The 21,616-nt window shown below is 33.5% G+C and overlaps 4 protein-coding genes across 4 annotated transcripts; 2 read left to right on the plus strand and 2 right to left on the minus strand.

Moving 5' to 3' along the window:
• Nucleotides 1-1,696: 1,696 nt before the first annotated feature.
• On the minus strand, nucleotides 1,697-8,118 carry LOC145724781 (stromal membrane-associated protein 1-like). The gene is made up of 4 exons (XM_081973209.1): nucleotides 7,915-8,118; nucleotides 7,362-7,566; nucleotides 6,649-7,306; nucleotides 1,697-3,242 (listed from the first exon to the last, which is right to left on the minus strand). The coding sequence occupies exons 1-4, from the start codon at nucleotides 8,030-8,032 to the stop codon at nucleotides 2,847-2,849; spliced, it is 1,377 nt and encodes a 458-aa protein (XP_081829335.1). The 5' UTR covers nucleotides 8,033-8,118; the 3' UTR covers nucleotides 1,697-2,846.
• Nucleotides 8,119-8,385: 267 nt separating this feature from the next.
• LOC145724789 (uncharacterized) lies at nucleotides 8,386-8,995 on the minus strand. The gene is made up of 2 exons (XM_081973219.1): nucleotides 8,742-8,995; nucleotides 8,386-8,616 (listed from the first exon to the last, which is right to left on the minus strand). The coding sequence occupies exons 1-2, from the start codon at nucleotides 8,850-8,852 to the stop codon at nucleotides 8,467-8,469; spliced, it is 261 nt and encodes an 86-aa protein (XP_081829345.1). The 5' UTR covers nucleotides 8,853-8,995; the 3' UTR covers nucleotides 8,386-8,466.
• A 596-nt stretch (nucleotides 8,996-9,591) lies between these two features.
• On the plus strand, nucleotides 9,592-14,466 carry LOC145724787 (uncharacterized). The gene is made up of 3 exons (XM_081973216.1): nucleotides 9,592-9,782; nucleotides 10,665-11,032; nucleotides 12,946-14,466. Exons 2-3 carry the CDS (start codon nucleotides 10,753-10,755, stop codon nucleotides 13,125-13,127), a joined length of 462 nt encoding a protein of 153 aa, XP_081829342.1. The 5' UTR covers nucleotides 9,592-9,782; nucleotides 10,665-10,752; the 3' UTR covers nucleotides 13,128-14,466.
• A 1,933-nt stretch (nucleotides 14,467-16,399) lies between these two features.
• Nucleotides 16,400-21,181, plus strand: LOC145724783 (uncharacterized). The gene is made up of 2 exons (XM_081973213.1): nucleotides 16,400-16,849; nucleotides 19,514-21,181. Exons 1-2 carry the CDS (start codon nucleotides 16,840-16,842, stop codon nucleotides 20,392-20,394), a joined length of 891 nt encoding a protein of 296 aa, XP_081829339.1. The 5' UTR covers nucleotides 16,400-16,839; the 3' UTR covers nucleotides 20,395-21,181.
• The last annotated feature ends 435 nt before the right edge of the window (nucleotides 21,182-21,616 follow it).

The following is a 21,616-nucleotide window of genomic DNA, read 5'->3' on the forward strand; positions in this document are numbered from 1 at the left end:
CGGATTGAAAATATTAAGTCTAAAATAAATCTGAATAAAAAAAAATGATGATAAAAACTACATTAATCTCATGTTTAAAACGCCCGCCGCCGGTGACGTACTACACTATCAACCAATCAGCGACAAGAAGTGAAACAGATGGCGTGAAACAGCCAATAAAATCGCCCAGAATTACGTACGTCACACGCGCGCCAAAACAGATCTTTTAAATTTAATGGGCAAATTCAAACTAATGTAGAAACATTTACGACCATGATTTTTTCTTCATGAAAAATTAGTTTTTTAACCCTATTCTTTCGATTCCAGTCATTAAAATAAAAATTTATGATATGTGGGATAGGCCCTAAGGCTATAAAACGCTTTTTCAGCTAAATAAAGCTTCAGCCATCTTCTTAATTTAATTAGTAGATCTTCTTACACGAGTACTCAAACGTTTTGTTGCAGATAGGTGAGGATATACCTAGTCTGAAGTAACAGGTTATGGTTTCTTGTTGGGTACTCCTGCACTGCAGTTGAGTCAGCAAAAAGATCCGAATTATCAATAATAAACATACTTAAAACAATGATAAATGTACATGCTTGTGAAAGTAACTTATACTTAACAAAACACTCACTACATGAGTCCCGCCAATTCATGTTAAATATGGAACATATAAATTTTTTTTGAAGTTTAAATATTCTATCTGTATATTACTAAAGTTACCCTAAAATATCAAACCGTACTGTAGCCTAGACCCAACAAACGCAGAGGCAATCCCTGACTGGTTTCCAAGTCAGAAACAGTAAATATCAAGTTTCATTAGTTAAATGCTTACGTGACTATGACGTTTTCTGACTTCTGGCCAATGGATTTATCTATTTCTCTGATTACTATATTTGGAGATTCTCTTTACGAACAGACCTTATATTGACTCCAAAAGATTAATGCTGTTGACTTGAAATCTCTCTATCACCATGGAGAAAAGTTAAAGGGTGATCAACTCTGTTACCGAATATCAAAAATTGAGTTTTGGACACATTTATTTAAGAGACGATTATTACATGCAAAATACTGCTGAAGCTGGTCAATCGCCAAGACAGCTCTGGACGAGAGAGACCCCAGGGTTATATCATTCAGAACCAAAGTGGTATCATCAGCATATTGTATTGTGTGTTCACCAGTGACCTCCGAGAGCTCATTGGTATATAGAATATATAAAAGTGGACCCAGGACAGAACTGTTACACCCTGATAACTCATTTCAACCACGTGTTGAGTCCTACCAGTGGGATATAATCTAATTAAGTCGTTTACTCTTCCCCTAAATGCCATACATGTTCAGCTTTGTCAGCATCACTATCAAAAGCCTTAGACAAATCCAAACACATTGCTGAACTGTTAGTCTAGAAGATAATGCCTTCTCAAAAACCTTGCCAACATTGGAAAGCCGAGAAATTGGCCTTTAGTTATTTGCATTATCCTTCTCACCCTTCTTATAAACAGCCTTAACGTTGGCATTTTTGAGTTTTTCAGGAAAGCAGCCCGAAGTAGAAGCAAGATTTACAATGGCAGCGAGCGGTTCAGATATTACATCTGCAACTTCCTTAAGCACTTTTATGGTTATTTTATTTATACAGAGTGCAGAGGTAGTACATCAGTAAAATCATCTGCAACAACTATTTTGTATCATTTTCATTAATAAATAAATAATCTCACAAAATTTCCATTATATTTATTAAGTCGATGATAGTAAGGTACAACGAAGTTTTGTTTTTTAGCCGAAAAACTCGTACAAAACATACAAAACTACATACACTGTACTTAAGTCTCGCCGGCGGGACAAATAACTCTTAATAAATAATACTTGTCGATACTAAAATAACCTTAAACATACAGGAATATAGGAATAATCTACTAAATTAACTATCTCAAGATTCGTTATAGTACCGTTCGGTGTTTTGCATAGTATATACTGGGCGGTCCAGATAACATTTTCTTTCTGAAAACTAGACAACCCTGTAGATACCCAACAGGCACTGTAATGCCCTCAATTGCACAAGTAATTCCAGTTCAGGTCAATTCAAATTCTCATAATTATTATTAAATGCTTTTTTTGAGACCCAGTTTAATGATTCAAACAGAACAAAAAGCGAATTTGCTGATAAACCCACAAAAATTCGATCAAAACAAAAAAGTAATTAAGCTTTAAAAATTATCATAGATGGTCAGAGGTAATTTTATGTTATCCTAAACAACAATTTGTAATATATTATACCTTTAATAGCTACAGGATGACACGATATAGAATAAGTTTTGAAAACACCCTGCATACATCTATAGACCTAAAAAAATTATTTTATTTTTTCCAATAAATATTTGTCTTAATCTAAAGGTAGGACCAAGATTTTATCAGCTAAGTTCAGAAAAAAAACGTTTGCTTAATGAACACAAAGGAGTAAGTTGTAATTTCATATTTGGCAAGATTTCGTTATTTGTCTTGTTTAGTAAACTATACGGTTGAAACAGTCATGAAGTCATTAATCTCAATTTGCCTTGCCCAACTTATATTACATATTATAATAGAGTTAAGTACCCAAAATATATTTCTGTTCAAAGTGTACACAATAAAAGTTTATTTTCGGTTTGCTTTATTTTGTATTTGAATTTATCCGCGTTAAAGACAATTATTAACTTAACCGTAACGGTCTCAACTACCCCCATACAAAAAATATTGATAGGCAATAGAGTAATCAAGACTTTGAACCAATTAATCATAACAAAAATATATAGAGTATGTCTCTCCAAACAAATAATCACATAATAATTTCCACGTATTATTCCTTAAATCGATAAATGGGACATAATGGCTATTGCCACACGTTAGGCGCGGGCGTGGTCGTGCCCCCGTTCAATGCCATGTTGCCAAACTGTTGTGGCAAAGTCTGATTCATAAACGCCCCGAAATTGTTCGGATTAGTTAATGGCGCGACGTTGCCAAACTGGCCAAACTGATTCTGACCGGGAGCGGCAACAACGCCCGATGTTTGAAACTGACCAAACTGATTGGACAGTAACATCTGCGGTTGAAATTGATTTGGTTCCGGATGACCCAACGTTTGCATCGGGACATTTACCTGTGGCGCTTGCACTTGAGGAAATTGTACTGAGCCTGGTTTGCTCATGTTTTGGTACACGCCATTTGGTTGAATAAGAAATTGTCCTTGAAGCGGTGGCAGTCCGTTTTGGACTGGGAATGTTGGAGCCTGTAAAATGCAGGTAATGACAGTACAGGCTCAAAGTCTCATAGAGCAATTTATTGATTTTTACAACGCATTTTAGTATGTTTTATGTGACACATGGAGTGATAGTTTTATAAAAAAAAATGTATTAATAATTAATTCATAGAAAAAAACACAATTTTGCTGTGACAGGAGGCAATACCAGGAGCTTTTCCTACATCTGCCAGTAACAAAAAAAAGTAGTTTTTTTAAAATGGTCTAGGACACTTTAAAAATATGTCAGGTTTGACAAAAACAAAATCTTGACAACTAATCTAAGACATAAGTGAACGTCAATATAATGTCACAGTTAGTGTCGTCACTGCCACTTCTCCTGGAATAAAGAGTATTTCATTTTGATTACTCCTACTTTAAAAATCCAAACCTAAACTCCTTTAATGTTGATAATAAAGTCTTGTCCATAAATAGTATGTGAAAAAATATCAGTTTGCAGTATAAATTAATATTTCGAAAAAGTCTTTGCTTTCAAAAAGAGAAGAATAGTAAAATTACTGAATTTGAATTTTTCAAAAACTGTCACTACAGGGTCTTTCACTGGGGACTGACCTACCCCCTTTTTCTGACTTCCCTGTATGTAATTAAAAAAACTGAAATAGCCATTTAATGTAGTTTAAAAAGTTGAATCCAAAAATGACCACAAAATTTTGATTTTTCTTTCTTTTATTTCTTAATATATTATTTTAGTTTGTTGTAAAATTGTGAAACATGTCTTATATTCTACCCTCATTTGTTTATGGCTATGATTTCATAGTTATAATCAATGAATGGTCCTCTCTATAATTTTTTTTATCAATATACAAGGTTTGTCAAAAAACCAATTTCGAAAAGTTATTAAAATTTTATTACTGTATCGACATTGTTTCTAAAGGTAGAATACTCATATTTGGTATGAACGTTCTAAATACAAAAAGTTGTTCTAAAAGACAGTCTTAAAGTTATTTGTAGTGCAATTTGTGGTTCTTTCTACTAGTAGATTTTCAAACTAAATTTTGAATTTGATATGGGCGATGCTAGTGATGGTAATGAATACGGTGACGGAAAAGTATAAATGCGCTCAATATCGAAGAAAAGAGAAAAGCGAGAAGTTTTTCCGTTGGATTTTCAGCTGAACATAGGAGGGATCGATCAATTAGATTCCACACTTAAGCAGTATCAGCAAATACCAGGACAACCCGAAAAGTATAACCATCACGATAATCCGAAAAAATTATTATCAGAATATGGGAAAAGGGACAGATCCAATTTTTCACCAGAACCCGAATGTTCAAAAAGACCTTGTGACAGAACTACTCCAATAAAGCAAGAATTGCACAAAAATAAAGAAAATAAATTTAACATGGAAACAATTATTTTAGATGCCTTTTCAGCTTTAGACAAAATCTCAGAACTAGCAAATAACAACTCCAACTTTAAGGATGAACAGAATTTCCTCAACACCCCAAGTTTTAATATACATAAATAAACGAAATTATGCTGAGATTAGTAATATTAAAAAACAAACCATCAGCCCAGAGAGCAGTCATGACAACGCTGAAAAACCGAAATGGAGCACGCCAAAAGACCAGAAAAAACATGAAACTATGATTTCAGTAGAAAAGGTACAAAAATGCAACAAATAAAACAAAACATAATAGCAAAAAATATTACCAGTGGTTTCCAAAATATTAGGTACTTAAAAAATGGTGCAGTCATAGTTGAAAGTCACAATAAGGAGAAACAGGAAAAACCGAAAAAGGCATTGAAACATAAGAAAAACATAAAAATAAAAGAAATCCAAAACCTAGACCCAATGTTTATGATAACTGGATTGAGAAAGGGTCTAACAGAGAATGAATTATTTGAGGACATGGTAAATCTTAACAAAGAATTGGAAGCAGAATTTAGAAAATCGGTAACAAAAGATATTAAAATAATAACGAAACGCACGTACAGAAATCCAAGTAAAGAAAACTGAATTCTTTAAACCGCCAGACATATCCAAATGGTTCCTTAAAAAAGGAACAATATGTATTGATTTGGTAGTAGTACATATACAGGAACATTTTAACTTGGCTATATGTTTTAACTGTTCCGGATTTGGACATGTTGGAAAACATTGTAAGAAAAAGACATGTTGCCAGAGATGTGGAGAAGAACACAAAACTAAAGACTGTATAAGTGAAACATTAAAGTGTCCAAACTGTTTAAAGCTAAAACTGAAACCTGAAAATAGTCATCATTCAGCAAGAGATTATCAATGCCCTGTCTTCCAACGAAGAATTACACAATATCAAAGCAACATGAATTACTCTTCAAACCAATCGGTTTTTCTATAAACAACAATTCGGGACACAAGCCACACCTAAAAAGTATAATCCATCAAAATGTCCAATCTCTGGAAAATGCTGTTGACCGGATCAATACTTTAACGTTAAATGAGGATTGTAAAATGTTTAGTTAAGCTGGAGCCATTAGAATTCCATGGAGAATCTAAAAATGTTTAAAAAAATAGGGGGTTCTATTTAAAAAAAAACTAATATTTTACATGCCATGTCTTTATGAACCACAAGGTAATTTTAAACGCAAAGTAGTTTTAAATTATGCATCTTAATATTCTCTAAAACTCTTGTATTTAACTTTTTTGTATTTTTCCAAACAAATGAGATAATGAACTTTACTCTATCAATGACTCACCCTGTACTGAAAATCATGTGATTATCTCTTTTATTAAACTAAAAAGCTTTACTTTTACCCCAAGTGACATTCACACTCAACTGTTGTATCTCTAAATACTTTAACAAAGAAAATATTGCACCACTAGCTTGTTGAAAATTAAGATTAACTTTTTGTGAATTTTCTCAAAACTATAAATTATAAGTTATCTAGTGTCTATACATAATTTCTAAAATATTCCAAAATAAGTAATTGTGTTTTTTGAGTTATTATATCCTATTAAAACTTACACTACTAAGAACTTTAAGCCTACATATGTAATATAATTAGGTTGTATGCAAAATAAAATAAAAATCCAACCATTTTAAAACAACCAGACATGAAAAATCAGTTAAGGAGGTCAATATTAATCTGCTAATGTCAGATTACCAAGACAATTTAAATTGCTTCAATTTTCTAGCAATCTTCAATTACAAACCCAACCACCAAGACAATTTTGGTATAGTTGTACTTCTAATAAAACCAATGAATTAGAGACAAAACCTAAATTATACACCAAAACTGAAATTAGAAGATTAATTGAAATTTTCATATGAACACAACAATTTCAAACTTCCAAAATAGTTTGAACAAGCTAAATCCATTTTTTAATATAGTTTTTAATGTTTCTTTCTTTTTTTACTGCTTAGCAAATTATAACAAACAAACAAATTCTTACCTGTCCTGGCTGAGGAAATCCACCAAAAGCTGAAAACCCAGTAGAATTCTGTGTCAATCCAGACTGAAATCCCCCAGTGGCAGTCTGAAAGGGAACCTGCATAGGATTCTGAAATTGTGGTATAGTGGGCCCACTTCCATACAATGCCAAAATACTATCTTTGTCCAGTTTGGTTTTCTCTTTTTCCACTGGCAAAGTCTGATTGAAAAAGCTCTCCTCCTCACTTTTTGCTGTGTCTGTTTTCTCTTCTTTTTTGGATGTAGTCTCTAAAGTTATTGCACTAGTATTGGGTTGTGGAGCTTGAGCTGGTGTGGCAGAAATAAAACTGCTAAAACTATCCTCTCCATTTATTCCCAATAAGTCTTTACTACTGCTGTTTTGCTTCTGTTTATCTTTAGTTTCTGGAGTATTATTAGTAGAGCGTAATGGTTTAGGACTTGGGTTAGTTGGTTTTGGTAACTGAGGTACTTCAACATTAGCCAGAGGCCTTTTTTCTAAAGTAGTCTTTTTTTTTCGTTTTTGCTTCTCAATTTCTTCATCTATCTCTTTTTCCCAGTTTACTTTAGGTAAAGGTAGAGGTACCCATTCTCTAGCTATATATTTTTTGTGTTCATATTTAGCTCTAATAAATGATTCTAAACTGGAGTCATTCTGTGGCCTAACAACAGCCAAATATTTCAATAAATAACATTCTCAGGTTTATTCATACTCACCTCCTAAAGTTATCAGGTAGATTGGCTTCATAGACTGCTCTTGCCTTGGAATTCCCCATTTGCTGTAATGACACCACTTGTTCTGGTGTCCATGAGTCCAAATTCACTGACTTTACTTTGGAAATGTGCACACCCAGATTTCTGTGAATACCTGCACATCTTATGCATAAGAATACACCTATGTTCCATGAAGCCCATCTTGGACCTAAATAAATTAGTCCTATCAATACAGGAAATGTGGGTTTTGCTGACTGTAAGATAATTTTTTAAAATCTTCATTTTATGACTTGTAACAGTTGTTAACTGATAAGTTTAGCAAATGTTATCTTGATCTGAAGTGGATTGAGTTAAGGCTACAAGGGGTTATGCATAGAGACTAGGAAGGTTATTATACAGAAAATTCCCTCTTTTCTGTCAGCCAAGGGCTTTCCAGTTCAGCATGTAATACAAACTTGGAGAACAATTCGAAATCTGATATGATAATAACAGAAATGACGTGGAACTGCAGAAAAAATTCATCAACTGCAAAACCATTGATTTTGTTTTACCCTACCTTTGGAATCACAGTCCACACAATATTTGTTGTCATCGTCCCTAAGGAGAGCGTTGAGGACGGACTGGCACTTATCCTGTAGCTGTTTAGTTTTGTCTTTTTCGGATTTGAGACTCATTTTTTAAATAATTTTATTTGAAAAACTGAGAAAATTAATTTGTTAATGTTAAATGACAACAACGGGGGGTGGTTGCCATTTTTACAATAAACGTCATTCATTGAATTGTAGTTGACAATTTGTCATCTGTCGTTATCATATGTGGGTGGGTTCCGTTTATCAGATGTCACGTGATCGTCCATTTATACAAGTACAGATCTAACACGAGACCATAAAACAATAAGGTTTTTAATTTTAATTCAGAGAAAAATTGTAAACAAAAGGGATAAAAAGGTTAGAGGCAGTTTATCTATAAAGTCTAATAAACTTATGAATGCATTGCAAATGGGTATTGGGTATTACCCAAAAACAACTCAACATTAAAACATGTTTATAATAGCATTAATACATAATAGGTAATAAATAAATTTACAGTGACTATAGTCCCAAACACTTTACAAAGGGCCACCATTATTAATAACTGCACATTCCTCTTCACTTAAAGGTGCCCTTTTCCAACGGGCTGGAATTTGAAAGTCCCAAATGGCTCCTTGAGTTGCCGGCGGTGACGCTCTGGTGCCACCATGTGAGGCTCCAGAAGCATGCTAAAAATTAGATAACATACATCAATAAAAAACATTATAGAGTTAACTTAACTGAAAATAGTAGGAATGTTTTATATGTTTGGACGTAATGGTGTTTGTCAGTAACGTAGGTAGATCATACATACCTGTGTTGCTGCCGGTTGATTGTCTCTTTGGGGGCCATAACGAAATTTAATCAACCTGTGGCCTAGCTTGGAAGTGAGAGATATGTTTCTAGTGCAAATTGTTTGAGACATTGAAATTTTTCTTTCAGTTCTACTGCAAAAGCAGGCTGGGATTTTTTTGCTCTGAATTTAGAAATAAATTCCTACTTATTATATCACCAAACCAAAATACCATAAAAACTAGTAACTACACTGCTGACAGGAACACGGTGACATGACATGTCAATTTGACGGTAAACATATGACCGATATTGGGATAAATCTTTAATATGCAACCAACCACACACTTAAGTTAGGTTAGATTACAAGGATACCATTTAATAAACACTTTTGCTTCATTATAGTTAATTTGGCTTTTATTAAAACTAAGCGTTATAGATATTCTGCTTTTTAACATAGAAATTGAACCGTTTCATACAATTTTAAGTACAATATAACTTGCAATTTAAATAATTAATAACAAGTTTGAAGTTCGTACCAACCGCGCTTTTTTAAGGAAGCGGAAACTATCAAATCAACTTACACATCTGCGTACGTCAGGTGCGCTTTAACAAGCGACGTTGCCAGTATGTTAATAATATACGGGTGCGTTTGTATTTTTATAAATTTTAATCTTTTTACTTTAGGATTTTAACTTAAACTTTTCAATGCTTCAAATGCTTGTCAGTATACTAACTAATCTATCAACATTGCGGCATGAGATAAATGTTTTGTCGTTTTTGTTAGTTGGTGGATTGTTGGTTGTAGTGGTGGTAAAAATTGATTGCCATTTTTTTTTAGTAGAAGGTGTGGCAACGTCGCCACGACAAGCGACATTCCATTGGCATTTAACGTGTTGTAAAAAGGTACCGGTTCCTGTAAGTGGAGTTCCACATTTTCCAGTTTTTTGTGTTTTTTTCCAACTTATTCAAAGCGAATGTGGCACGGCTCCGTAACTCGATTTCCAGCAGTTTTCGGTGTCAGTATACGGACCGATTTGACCACTTGAAAGTGCGCTAAAAGGTGAGCAAAATTATGCCTTTGTTATCTCTGTTTTGCAACTATAAAATGGAATCGTGTTAGAAACACGTGGACTTGTACAGTACTTTTTTCCGTTTTTTCATTTTTACCTTCATTACGTTGTCATTGTGTTTTATTTGATGAATACTCGTTTTCGGACTGCATGATTGCATTACATGTGAAAGTCCATTGCCCTCAGGTTATGGCTGTCAGTTCTTGTCAAAAAAATATAATTTTACTATTACAATCCTAATTAATTCAGTTCACACAGTTGATTCACCTATTCCAAGTAAAAGGCGTTCAATAGTGGGTGCGAATATTTTATTTACTGTCTAATTTAAGGTTTTTTCCCTATATCTTTCAAATATGTAGGTGTTCCAGATATAGGTTAGGTTAACACATTTTCCAAGTATGGTAGATAACCATACTGGAGGTTAGAAAGTTTGAAACTGTATGTTAATTTAGTCAGGTTGACCTATTATTTCTTTTTTAAACTGCTAACTCAATTCTTTCATACTTAAATATGTTTAATTGTTAATTAGCCAATGCTCTTTCTTAATTATGAGAGTGGGAATTTAGGTTGATCTCTGTATGTATTTTAATTTGTATAGGTATACCTCAATAAATGTTCAGTCTATTCTAGATTGTATTTAAATGTTGGTAAGTTGGTGTAAAATAATTTCCTTTATTATTTATTAACAACTTACATTTATGTAAAAATTGTCTATAGCACAATAGTCCTTGCAATGATGTTTGAATGAATCAAAGTTTCAATAATTACTTATAGAAAAACTTATTACAAATATATATTTTTTCAGTTCCCTGAATTGTCTCAAGTCATAAACATAGTTTAATCTTCAAAGTTAATTAATTTATTTTAATCAGGTATAATTGGACTATTTAACGCCAAAAACCAGGAGAACCTATCAATCAGAGCCACTAATTGGGAAGGAAAGCCACAAGTTTGATCAAAATGTCATCATCCAGCATCTGCTATAAATGCAATCAACCTGGGCATTTCGCCCGCGAATGTTCTACCCCTGGGGGTGGTGGTGGAGGCCGCGACTCTGGCAGTCGCGGAAACTACAGTCGGGGACGCGATAAGTGCCACAAGTGCAACAAAGTGGGTCACTACGCCCGAGACTGTAAAGAGGAGCAGGCCAGGTGTTACAGGTGCTATGGGGAAGGCCATTTTGCCAAAGATTGTCACCAGAGCCCTGATATGCCTTCATGCTATAATTGCAGAAAACCTGGTAAGTTAGCTCAGCCAAGTTGCACTTTTTCCATATTTTATTGCTTCATATTTATGTATAAAATTGAAAATTTAATTATGTGTAAGGAATTTATTTTTGTTTTTATTTTATTTAGCAAGGTTGCCAGAGTTACTTCAATAAGTGATTTTTGAAACATGTTTTATACAATATTTGTCTAATGTTTACTAAAAACAGTGGTACCCACCAACATTTCTATGGAATCACATTAAAACACAATCAATCATAAAATTCATCAATCAAAATTATAAGTCACTTCCTGTCATCAGGTTTGAAAGATTTCACTTCTATTCCAAAAGTTGTGGGTTTATGTTAATATTAGTTAAGCTCAGATGTACATACATGTTTTTCTTTATGGCTACACTATAAAGAAAAACTGGCTATAGAAATAAGCAAGTTACAGGCAGAGAAATTTTGCTAATGCATGTGCAAAACCAAGACAGAAAACTGGTTAAAAAAGTATTGTGTACAGGGTTGCTCCGTATATATTTAGACAGCTTTTAGCAACTTTATTTTTGCAGATAGGAAAAAACTGGTAATAGAAAAGTTATAGGGCTTTTCCTAAGTCACCAAAAGATGTTATTCACTTATAGACCATGGCATAAGTGAAAAAAGTAGGTTGTTATATTTTTAATAGTACACCGTGAATATTTTCTTTCTGATGAGTTGATAGATCTTTTTTTTTCTGCTTCCAAAAATATATAGGGTGATGGTATATTAGAAGTATCTAGAGAACAACTCAATATTTTTCACTGAAATTTGGGGTGTAGCCTAGGTTGGGTCCAAACTCTCTTTCCAAAATATTTTAGACTTAACGGTGTTGACCAGGTCAGTCAGAAAGAACACCAACTTTTGCTTTTCAAATGGAACACCCTGTTTTTAATTTCATTTTGGAATTCTTTGCAAGAAGGTTAGTAATTAATGTTAATACTTTCCTATACCTATCTAGCCCCATTTCTTAGATATTTTATAAAAATGGTGAAATTGTCAGCAAAACGGTGTTCTAAACTTTAATTAAATTCTCAAGTCCTGAAAGGTTTGCTGATGTGACATTTTCTCCTCAGTTAGACAATACTAGTTGGTTAAAAATGCAAAATTGTCAAAAAGCTTGAATTTGACCCCCTCTAGCGGTCAAACTATCACACCAATGACCTTTTTTGAATACACTGTTGAAAAGTCTTTGATCTGCACTACATTTTACCTACAGTGACGGTTTGTTGTAACTATTAAAATAATTGAGTTATTTTAGGTTAAAGCAAAAGTGGTTAAATCACTTTGAAGGTTTCTGAAGCTTGACTTTGACTCCCTCTAGCGGACAAAGGGTGCCACCGATTAATTTAATTAAATGGGCCTATTTTTGGAAAGCTTACGATCTGAGCTATTTTTTCATCACTTTTGGTCGTGAACAGTCAAATAAAGACAATTTTTGAAAAAAGTGTAATTTAATAATAAAAAATATTTATTTTTATTTTTTTTTAATTACTGTTTTTTATTATATTTAAACACTATTTTCAATAAAACATGTTAGATTTTTCAACCGTTATTTTCTCGAAAACAGCTGAATATCGATACAGGATGACATACACTACATGAAAAATACCCAGAACTTTACGTAGAATCCATAAATACACCAAAAAATGAGGGTTTTTATTTTAAGATCTCAACACGAAGGTCATATCTCAATTTTGGGACACCCTGTCCATAAAATTTTTTCCTTAAAAAAATGCATTTTTCTGAAAGATAATTTCCTGAATTTTAATCGAACTTATTCTCCATACTTTATGGACACACTGTAGTTGGGATTTCTCCTTAAACTGTCACAAATTTTTTCATATAATTCATCAATTTAATGGGATAACTATTTTTTAGTTAGTTATACTGTTTTCTTGTTTCAGGGCACATTGCGAGGAGTTGTCCTGAAGGTGGAAACGATCGTTCCAACGACACTTGCCACAACTGTCAGCGACAAGGACACATTTCGAGAAACTGTCCGGAGAACACAAAAACTTGCTATTTGTGCCACAAGTCGGGACATTTGAAGCGAGAGTGTCCGGAGAACCCGGACTATCAAAATTAGTCAACAAACAAAAGCCGCGAATCTTAAGTATAGGGCTTAAGTCAAACTTCAGGGCTACTCAGGGGGAGTTAAACAAAAAAAGAATTCCTCATGTCACTAGCTGCAGCAGCTTTCCCGGTTAGTTTTTATCTTTCTATTTAATGTAATTGTTTTTTTTTCTTTTGCGTTTAAGGCGGGGCCTAAAATGTACAGCGCCCTGGATTCGTAACTTTTAATATTATATTAGATTTGTACGGTTTATTGCGGCGACGATATGGTATGACAAGGTTGTGGATGTTTTGCGTTATGCTTTTTAATTTGTTTTCTGATAGGTTTAAAGGTAAATTTTACCTTGCAAATATACAGATCGGTAATTGCTTGACTTTGATATGGTTTTAATTTGTTGGGACTTTTGTATGTGTTGTCAAGAAACTATTTCAAACTGACTCTTGGAATGCGTTTCCAAGAACATTTTTCATTGCAGTCATTGAAGTATCTACAACACTTAATTTGTTCCAAAATCAGTTTGAATTTACATAGTATTGAATTTTTTCTAGGCTTGAGAACATCTACAATCTACACGGAAATCAAATTAATTTTTACTTTATTTACTTTTATTGTGTTGATTAAAATTATCTAGAATGCTATAATCAATTATTTTAAGCTTGTTTTGTTGTTAGGAATTTGCGAAGAAGAAAAAATCCGTTGACACTTTCAAAATGTATTTATATTGTTGGCCCTCCTTATTGATTTGATTTTTAAATGCCCACTCACCTTATTCTTGTTATATTATAAAGCACCTAACGTTGACCCTTGGATCAGATGACTAAAAAAGGCAGATGTTACATTAAATTATGTAGTATAATAAAGAAGAAATTTTAAAATGGTTGTTAAAGCTTGTGTTCTGTGGAAGCTCGTTTTTTGCATTTATCAGTCTGGCAAATTTTCCTTTAAAAAACATATTCGACCACGTCCACAAAGATAATAACATTTTAAGTCCGTCACGTTCATAAAATCAATTCTTCTTACATAGTTCAATTTGTATTGATTATTAATTTGAAGAAGAGTTCCTCTTTAGCATAATAGTAATTGTCTCTTTACCGGTGACGTTAACAATGTGAAACCATGACGAAACGTAATAATCTATTATCAAAATTGTAATAATTTAGGATACGAACTTGAAATAGTATAATACCGTACTTAAAACACTATCGGATATCACCCTACCAGTAAGCCTCTGGACCACGTCCTCTTAATTTATAAACATTATGTCACAGCAGCAAAAAATGCGTTTTTATTGTAACCTGTAATCTAAAACGTTATGCAGGACTGTATTTTTAATAAATTGTGGTGAAATGGAGTTGTATTGTTTATTTCAACCTAATAATTGTAAATTTCAATATTTTTTTTTATTTTGCATTTTTCTCCGCTGAAAGGTCGTCCCGACCACACCTTCTATAGTAGTCATGTAATTTTACTTACTAGATGATTCTAAAAAAATTAACATCCTGTACAATTTGACAAACAGTTAAAATGTACATTCAGTGGCTAGCATAACTGAATGTGTCAAAATGTACTGGTTTTGTTGCTTGCTAGGGATACTAATCATTTCCTACGGGTTTTACCCATTTCCAACACACATGCTCTTATAATTTTAAGTTTTAATCTCAAATAAAAAAATAGGATATCTTTATTCTATACAGGGTGTCCCTGAAAGGTATTTACTTACAACGTTCTGCCGCTGTTAGCTGGGGTCAAAATAAAGCGATTTAGCCATATTTGCTTTAATCCAAAAGTTGATAATTACAGAGTTACTTCTGGAGACTGTTTTAGATGAGATTAACGTACATTTAGTAGTTCAAACGCTTTTTTCTCGAAAACGGTTTCCTATAGCGACATGACTATTAACGGATTAAAAAGCACTAAAGTCGTAAAAAAAGCGGTTTAAAAGCAAAATTATTTTCTTCAAAAAAGCATAAGAATTTGTCAAAAAGCACAAAACTCTTTCAGAGATGCTAAATTTTTTCAGTTCAACTTCTAGAAATTTTTTCAAGAATTCAAATTGCTTTAGAAGCATACGGAAGATTTTAGACTGTTTTGAAAACTTTCAAAAGTCTTTTGAACTACTTGAGAGCATTTGGAAGGTTTTTGGACTGTTTAAACAGCAATTGAAGGTTCTGGAATGCTTTAGAGGCATTTGGAATCTCTTGGATGAAATTTTTTGGATGCTTCTAAACTGCTTTAATATGGGAGCTTCTAGACTAGCTGAAAAGCGTTTAGATTCTTTTAGGCTGTTCTAAATGATTTTGAAAGTTTCTAGATTGTTTTGAAAGACTTCCAACTGCTTTAGAAGCATTTTGGAGTTTCTGTAGTGTTTTGAAATCTTTTTAGACTACTTTAGGAGCATTGAAGATTCTGGACTGCTTTTAAGACATGTGAATTTCAACTTTTGAAAGCTTTGAAAGTACTTTAGAAGCATACGGAAACTTTTAGAAAGAAAAAAGAAATTTTTTGAGAGCTTCTAGATTAGGTATAGTTAAAGATTATTTGGAAGCCTTTAGAGTGTTCTAAAAGCTTTTGGAAGCTTCTAGCCTGTTTTGGAAGGCTTTAGACATATTTTGGAGTTTCTGTAGTGTTTTAAAACCTTTTTAGACTACTTTAGAAGCATTTGGAAGGTGTTTGGGCAGTTTAAAGAGCCTTGAAGTTCCTGGACTGCCTTTAAGACATTTGAAACCTTGTAGACGGTTTTAGAAACTTTTGGAAACTGTATAGCTGCAATCATCCGTGTCGAATAACGTGAATAAACTTGTATATTTAAAATAAATATTTAAAAAATTATATTGATATATTTTAACACCCTGTATTTTAAAAACAAAGTTTTTTTAGCGCCATTTGCACCGTTGTACTTTGTGTGGTTTAGAGTGTGACTTTTTTCACCTGTACTGTCACAGTCTGACCCACACTCAAATTAAGCTCGGCTTACAAAACAACAGTGCAAAGGGGGGTTAGACTTATACAGTTTATATAAACTTTTTTAATTATATTTGTAATGTAACATAAACGTTACTGTACCTATTCAAAACGAAATTTCAAAGTACGCTCCAAATCTCAAAAGGAAGTGGTTGCCTAACTTCGGAAATTGTTCATCAAAATCACTCTGTCATCCATTACTAGAACGCTATTAGTGGGATCAGGTCACATGTTTCGATAGTAGTAGCACCGGTAAGTTAGATCAGCTTGGTTAGTGCGCAACTGAACTGGATCGATAGCCGGAAATGAAGGCCGTATTTTGACGTTTCTTCTTGACCGCCATAAACAGAGCGAACTGACATACAAAAAGCACGCGTGAACGATCGTACGACGTTTCAACACCAATTTTCTGAAAATATACAGTTTAATCGCGACCGAGTTATAGTGTAAATTGATCGCGGTGTGTTAATACAACGTTTGGTGTAGGGGTTGACCGGGCAAACTTGTGTTTTCATACCGAAAAGCTCATTGTTTGGGTGGCGTGCACCGTCGATTGTGTACCAAGTCCAATCTTCCGGCCCTCATTCCGGACAATTCGACACTTGCCTTGCAAACGCAAGACTGCATTTGAGAAACTTTATAAATCGCGAAACAGGATTTTTTCAGTTTACTGGAAAATTCAGCTTTAAAAGGCCAAAAGCCGGCTATTACGTAAACGCCAATCTCATTGTTTTGACGTTAGTCCAGAGTGGATCCAACCAAAATGAAAGCTCGTAAGTACAGCAGTTTGTGGTTTTGTTAACATTTGTATTTGTTGTATTTCTTTAATTAAAGTAGTTTTGGATCTAAAATTAGTTGGTTCAAGAAGAAATCGAACTTTTCAGGTCCTTTAAGTAGGCTTTGAGATTTTAAGCGGGCTGTCAATAGCACGCGGTCGTCCATGCTTGCTGGCCTTCTGTCATGAATGTCAGTAAAAACGTGCTCTTTGTTGTTATTTTTAAATTTGATTAGCTGTACCTAAAAAGCTAAGTAAATCCAGGACTTTCTAGCATTAAAATGTTTCGAAAAACCTTTTAACTATTGTAATAAAAGTTGCAAGAAACTGAACTTGGTTTTTTCCAGATCTTTAGCATTTTATCAGTCTAATTTTAAAAATAGATTCTTTTTTCTATTTCTGGCTATTAAGCAGTGATATAAGCTAAACTAGGAACCTTATGAAAAAAGAAACTGAAGTTATGAAACTGATATCAAAAAACAACAAACTTCTAACAACACTGTCTTCAAAAAATCAAAAAACAGGTTTTTCTGATTAGAATGTGTTTTAGATTACTTAACCGTTAAACCACTTTTCTTTGCTTAACAATAAATGCAAAAGCAGCAAGGACTTTTTTCTAGGTGTCAAGTGTTGTTCTAGCTACAAGAAGGGAAAGTGCAACTTTTCCTCCCATTAACAATTTGAGGCTTAATACAAAGCAGAGGGTTTCAAAGTTGCAAAAATTAGTTTATTCCAGAATTGAGCATCTAATTTTTTTTAATACTTTCACTGCAGAGTAAAAGTAACCTTTTCATCCATCAAATGGGGGAGGGTAGTTTTATTTTCTACAGGAGTCCTAAAAAATTAAATTTTTAGGTATTTAAAAAATGCCTTGAAAAATGTTTTACAAAATGACTTGCCAATTGACATACAATATAATCCACAGGCACTGTTTTAAAAAAAAAACAAGAACTAAATACAAAATTATTTACTCTTTTCTTTTGGTACAAATAAAAAGTAATTTTGATTTATGATTTATTTAAGTTTAGACTGTTATTCTCAAAAGTGTGTGCTATCGACAAATTTTAAACAAACTATACTAACCATTGAATGCACCCTGGTTATTTAAGCTTGTGTGATTTTAAAGATCTTCTTTACTTATTTGCACTTAAGCCCAGTTAAGTTTAATTCTTGTTTTAACTGTGTACTTTTTTATAGGAAATGTTAGTCAAAGTAACAGTTAACTTAAACATGGTTTAAACATACTAAAAAACAAACAAAATTAGGATGATGTCACAGCTGAAACAAATTGGCAAGGTTACTAAAGTGCACAAGAAAATGTAAACCCTTTCAAAGTAAAACTGCATCCCAAAAAAAACTTGATGTTGCCAGGGGTTTCTAGAATTATTTTAGAAATGCTTGAGACTTCTAAATGCTAGTGAAAATCTCCCAAAAACTGCTAGAAGCTTCAAAAAATGGTCCAACAATTTATCAATGCCAGAAGTGTCATTTTTTTTTAAATTGCTCAACTCAATTTAAACTTTATTTACAACCCATGAATCAATATCAATATTTCTTTTAAGTCTAGCTAATTTTTAACTTGTTTAAAGTCCATTTTTTTATAAAACTTTTTCTTTTCTTCATCCTTTGATATTTTAGCAGTATGAAAGCCCCACACTTTCTTGTTCTTTTTGTTTAAGCTTTATCCAGGATGGCCCTTGTGGAAAAGAAATACTGATTTTGGGGTCATAAAATCAAGCCCTAACTTGAAATAATCTCTGTCTCAATAATGCTGAGTGTTGTAATTTCAAAACTCCAGCACTTTCCAAATCTCTCAGCACAATTATAAGGTCTGTAGATTCAAAACATAAAAAAAGATTGATAAAGCAAATTAAACTTTATATAAGATTTCAGTTATGTAGAAACCTGACATGCCTCACTTACTTATTTCCTTACTTGTTTAGGTAAATAAGAATATAACAGAATTTTTGGTTTTATTCTCAAAAATGAAAGATTGTTAATTTGGTCTTAAAGTAGAATCTAAAATCAGAACTAAGTTCCCTAAAACCCAGTTAAGCTGGTCTAGTAGATGCTATAGTTACAAGACTCATTTATTACATACACACAGCACTGACTAATATACAGTGCGTTTTTTTTAACGCGCAACATAGGATTTCACGTGTTAAATTTTTAAGCCCATGTTAGACCATGTTATTTTGGAACTACAGGTGTAAAACTTAACAAGTGTGTCTTTAGTACCCTGAAGCTTAAGTACAACCACCAATTCGGTCTAAAAAGTGTTTACAAACTAGCAAAAAGTCATCTTCTTTCGAAAAGATTTATACTCCCTGTATGTATGGTAGGTGTTGTTTTTGATACTGACAGGGCAGATAGCAGGTAAACATACATACAGGGAATATGGAAAGATAAAATATGTTCCAAAAAAGATGACTTTTTGCTAATTTGTAAACACTTTTTAGACCGAATTGGTGGTCTTACTTAAGCTTCATGGTACTGAAGACACATCTTCCAAGTTTTATACCTGTAGTTCCAAAATAACATGGTCCAACATAAGCTTAAAAATTTAACACGTAAAATCCTATGTTGCGCGTTAAAAAAAACGCACTGTAAATACAAAGAGTAATTTTTAAAATATAGCTAACAAAATAACTTTTAATTTCAGGTCAGGAACGATTTGCTTCCTCTTCAAGTACTGATGAAGTTGACTCATCATCCGACCATGAAGAACAATTACAACAGATCCAAGTGGGCAACATGGTCGAAATGTGCGGACCGCACGCCTACACTCAATATCGCATTGAGGAAATCAGCAGCATTCCCCAAGAAATCATCCAGATAAACGAACTGGGCGAAATGCATGTGGGACCAATTAGAAAGAGGCGCGGCAACTTACCTAAACATTCTGTCAAAGTTTTGAAAAGATGGCTGTACGAACATCGATACAATGCTTATCCTTCCGATGCCGAGAAACTTATCCTGTCTCACGAAGCTAATCTGACAGTGTTGCAAGTTTGCAATTGGTTCATTAACGCCAGGCGTCGAATTTTGCCGGAAATGATACGTCGTGAGGGCCACGACCCCATGCAGTACACCATTTCACGCAGAGGTAAAAAATTATCGGGGGTCAACTACGAAATTCGAGGTTGGAACGAGGATTGCGAAAATCTGGACACTAAAAGAGTGCGCATGGATCACGATTATGAAGATGGCATGACTTTGATCTATCAGTCAGAAGAAGACAGCCCTGTTGAGTATGAGAGCTCCAGCCCTTGTGAAGAGGAGGAAAAATTCAATCCTTGGGAGACGGTGATCCAATTGGAAGCGTCTCCTAAGAACAAATCGCAGAAAGTTGAATCCAAAGCCCCAGAAGTCGCTCAGATTTCATCGCCAGTCGAATCAACGGCCAAAGCAGAAGTTGTAACAACAAATGAGATGTCAACAGACCAAGAAGATAAATTCAACTGCTTTTATTTGCTGGTCGAAACTGCTGTTGCTGTAAGGCAGAAGGAATTGGAAAACACTGATGTAGCAGTCAGATCATAGACTGCAAAAAAAATTATTTTGCAACTGTTTGTTTGTTATAATGTAAGGACAAACAAAATTGATATTGTGTATTTCCCTACTAAAATCAAAATAGTTTTTGGTTTTAGCAGTAAAAATTTGACAGACATTTTTTATGTGCCTTAAACATAGCTGATAACTGTTTAAATATTTCTAAAGTGTACAAATTACACACTACTAGTGTAGTTTGTAGACTGAATTTTTGAAGTGATGTGAGTGTTTTATTATTTTAAAAGTTGTTTTATTTTATACACACATTCTCTAATGCCCCTACTGAGAAAGCCTGCTAAGGTATTAGAGAATGTTCAGAGAAGCTAATAGGGTGATCTTTTAGAATTGTAGTATAAGTTTTAAATTGGGATATGATTTTCAGTTTTTGTTACGGATTTTGAAGTTTGCTTTGAATATTAGTTAAGTAGTAATCATCTAGTCTAGTAGTTTTTTCAACGTTGTCTTATTGACAGCAGAAATTTGCAAACTTAGTATTAATTGTATGATCCACATTGAATCTTAACATTTTCAAAACAAAATTGTGCTCAATACTTACCCTTGTGTCGTACAACTCTTTGTGTGGTATATTTCTCAACTTTGAAATCAGGTTATTACTACTTTAATTTTTGTAGATATATTTAAGGTGTATCATAATAATAGTAATTAAGCCTATCAGTATATTTAAGATTTCCGAATTTCGATATTTTTCTCTAAAGAAAGTGATGTAAAGTGAGATGTGCATTTTCTCTGCCATTTAATAAAGATATTTGTTTTATTAGATTGTTTGTTTAATTTCGAATTAAAACCAATTTATGGGATTACTGTAGAACCTTTTATTTGTCAAAAAAAAAAGACATTTTTGGAGTCACATGACTGTGATAACTAGTTTTTTACATAGAGAGCTGGAAGAAGAAGGTTACCACCCAGAGCTAAACATTGGCTTTTGTTTGAGCCTTCAGTATTTAGAAACGTATAGGCCTCCTGTATGGGCCCGGTTGTTGGTAGCTACAGCAGTCCAGTCGACTTTATAAAGCCAACCAGTCTGCTAGTTCTTAGCTCCTTGAGCGTCATTATTGACTGTCCCAGGAATGTTGTCCGCGAACGAGTGAAGGCTGGACACCACATTAAGATGTGTCCTGCCGACCGTTCCTCTTCCAAGCGTCCTCGACAAGTAGAATCCTCTGTTATACCTATCAAGTACTGATGCCATATC

Source organism: Ips typographus, linkage group LG2 (genome assembly GCF_016097725.1).
Source record: "Ips typographus isolate SLU linkage group LG2, UJ_Ityp_2.0, whole genome shotgun sequence".
NCBI classification, from domain to species: Eukaryota; Metazoa; Arthropoda; class Insecta; order Coleoptera; family Curculionidae; genus Ips; species Ips typographus.

Excerpts from the sequence above, each read along its gene's own strand:
- LOC145724781 (XM_081973209.1), bottom strand. The coding sequence starts at position 8,032 with ATGAGTCTCAAATCCGAAAAAGACAAAACTAAACAGCTACAGGATAAG. Across the intron at positions 7,307-7,361 it reads CTACCTGATAACTTTAGGAG|GCCACAGAATGACTCCAGTT; the intron begins GTGAGTATGAAT and ends GGCTGTTGTTAG. Across the intron at positions 3,243-6,648 it reads GATTTCCTCAGCCAGGACAG|GCTCCAACATTCCCAGTCCA; the intron begins GTAAGAATTTGT and ends TGCATTTTACAG.
- LOC145724787 (XM_081973216.1), top strand. The coding sequence starts at position 10,753 with ATGTCATCATCCAGCATCTGCTATAAATGCAATCAACCTGGGCATTTC. Across the intron at positions 11,033-12,945 it reads CTATAATTGCAGAAAACCTG|GGCACATTGCGAGGAGTTGT; the intron begins GTAAGTTAGCTC and ends TTCTTGTTTCAG.
- LOC145724789 (XM_081973219.1), bottom strand. The coding sequence starts at position 8,852 with ATGTCTCAAACAATTTGCACTAGAAACATATCTCTCACTTCCAAGCTA. Across the intron at positions 8,617-8,741 it reads ATCAACCGGCAGCAACACAG|CATGCTTCTGGAGCCTCACA; the intron begins GTATGTATGATC and ends TCTAATTTTTAG.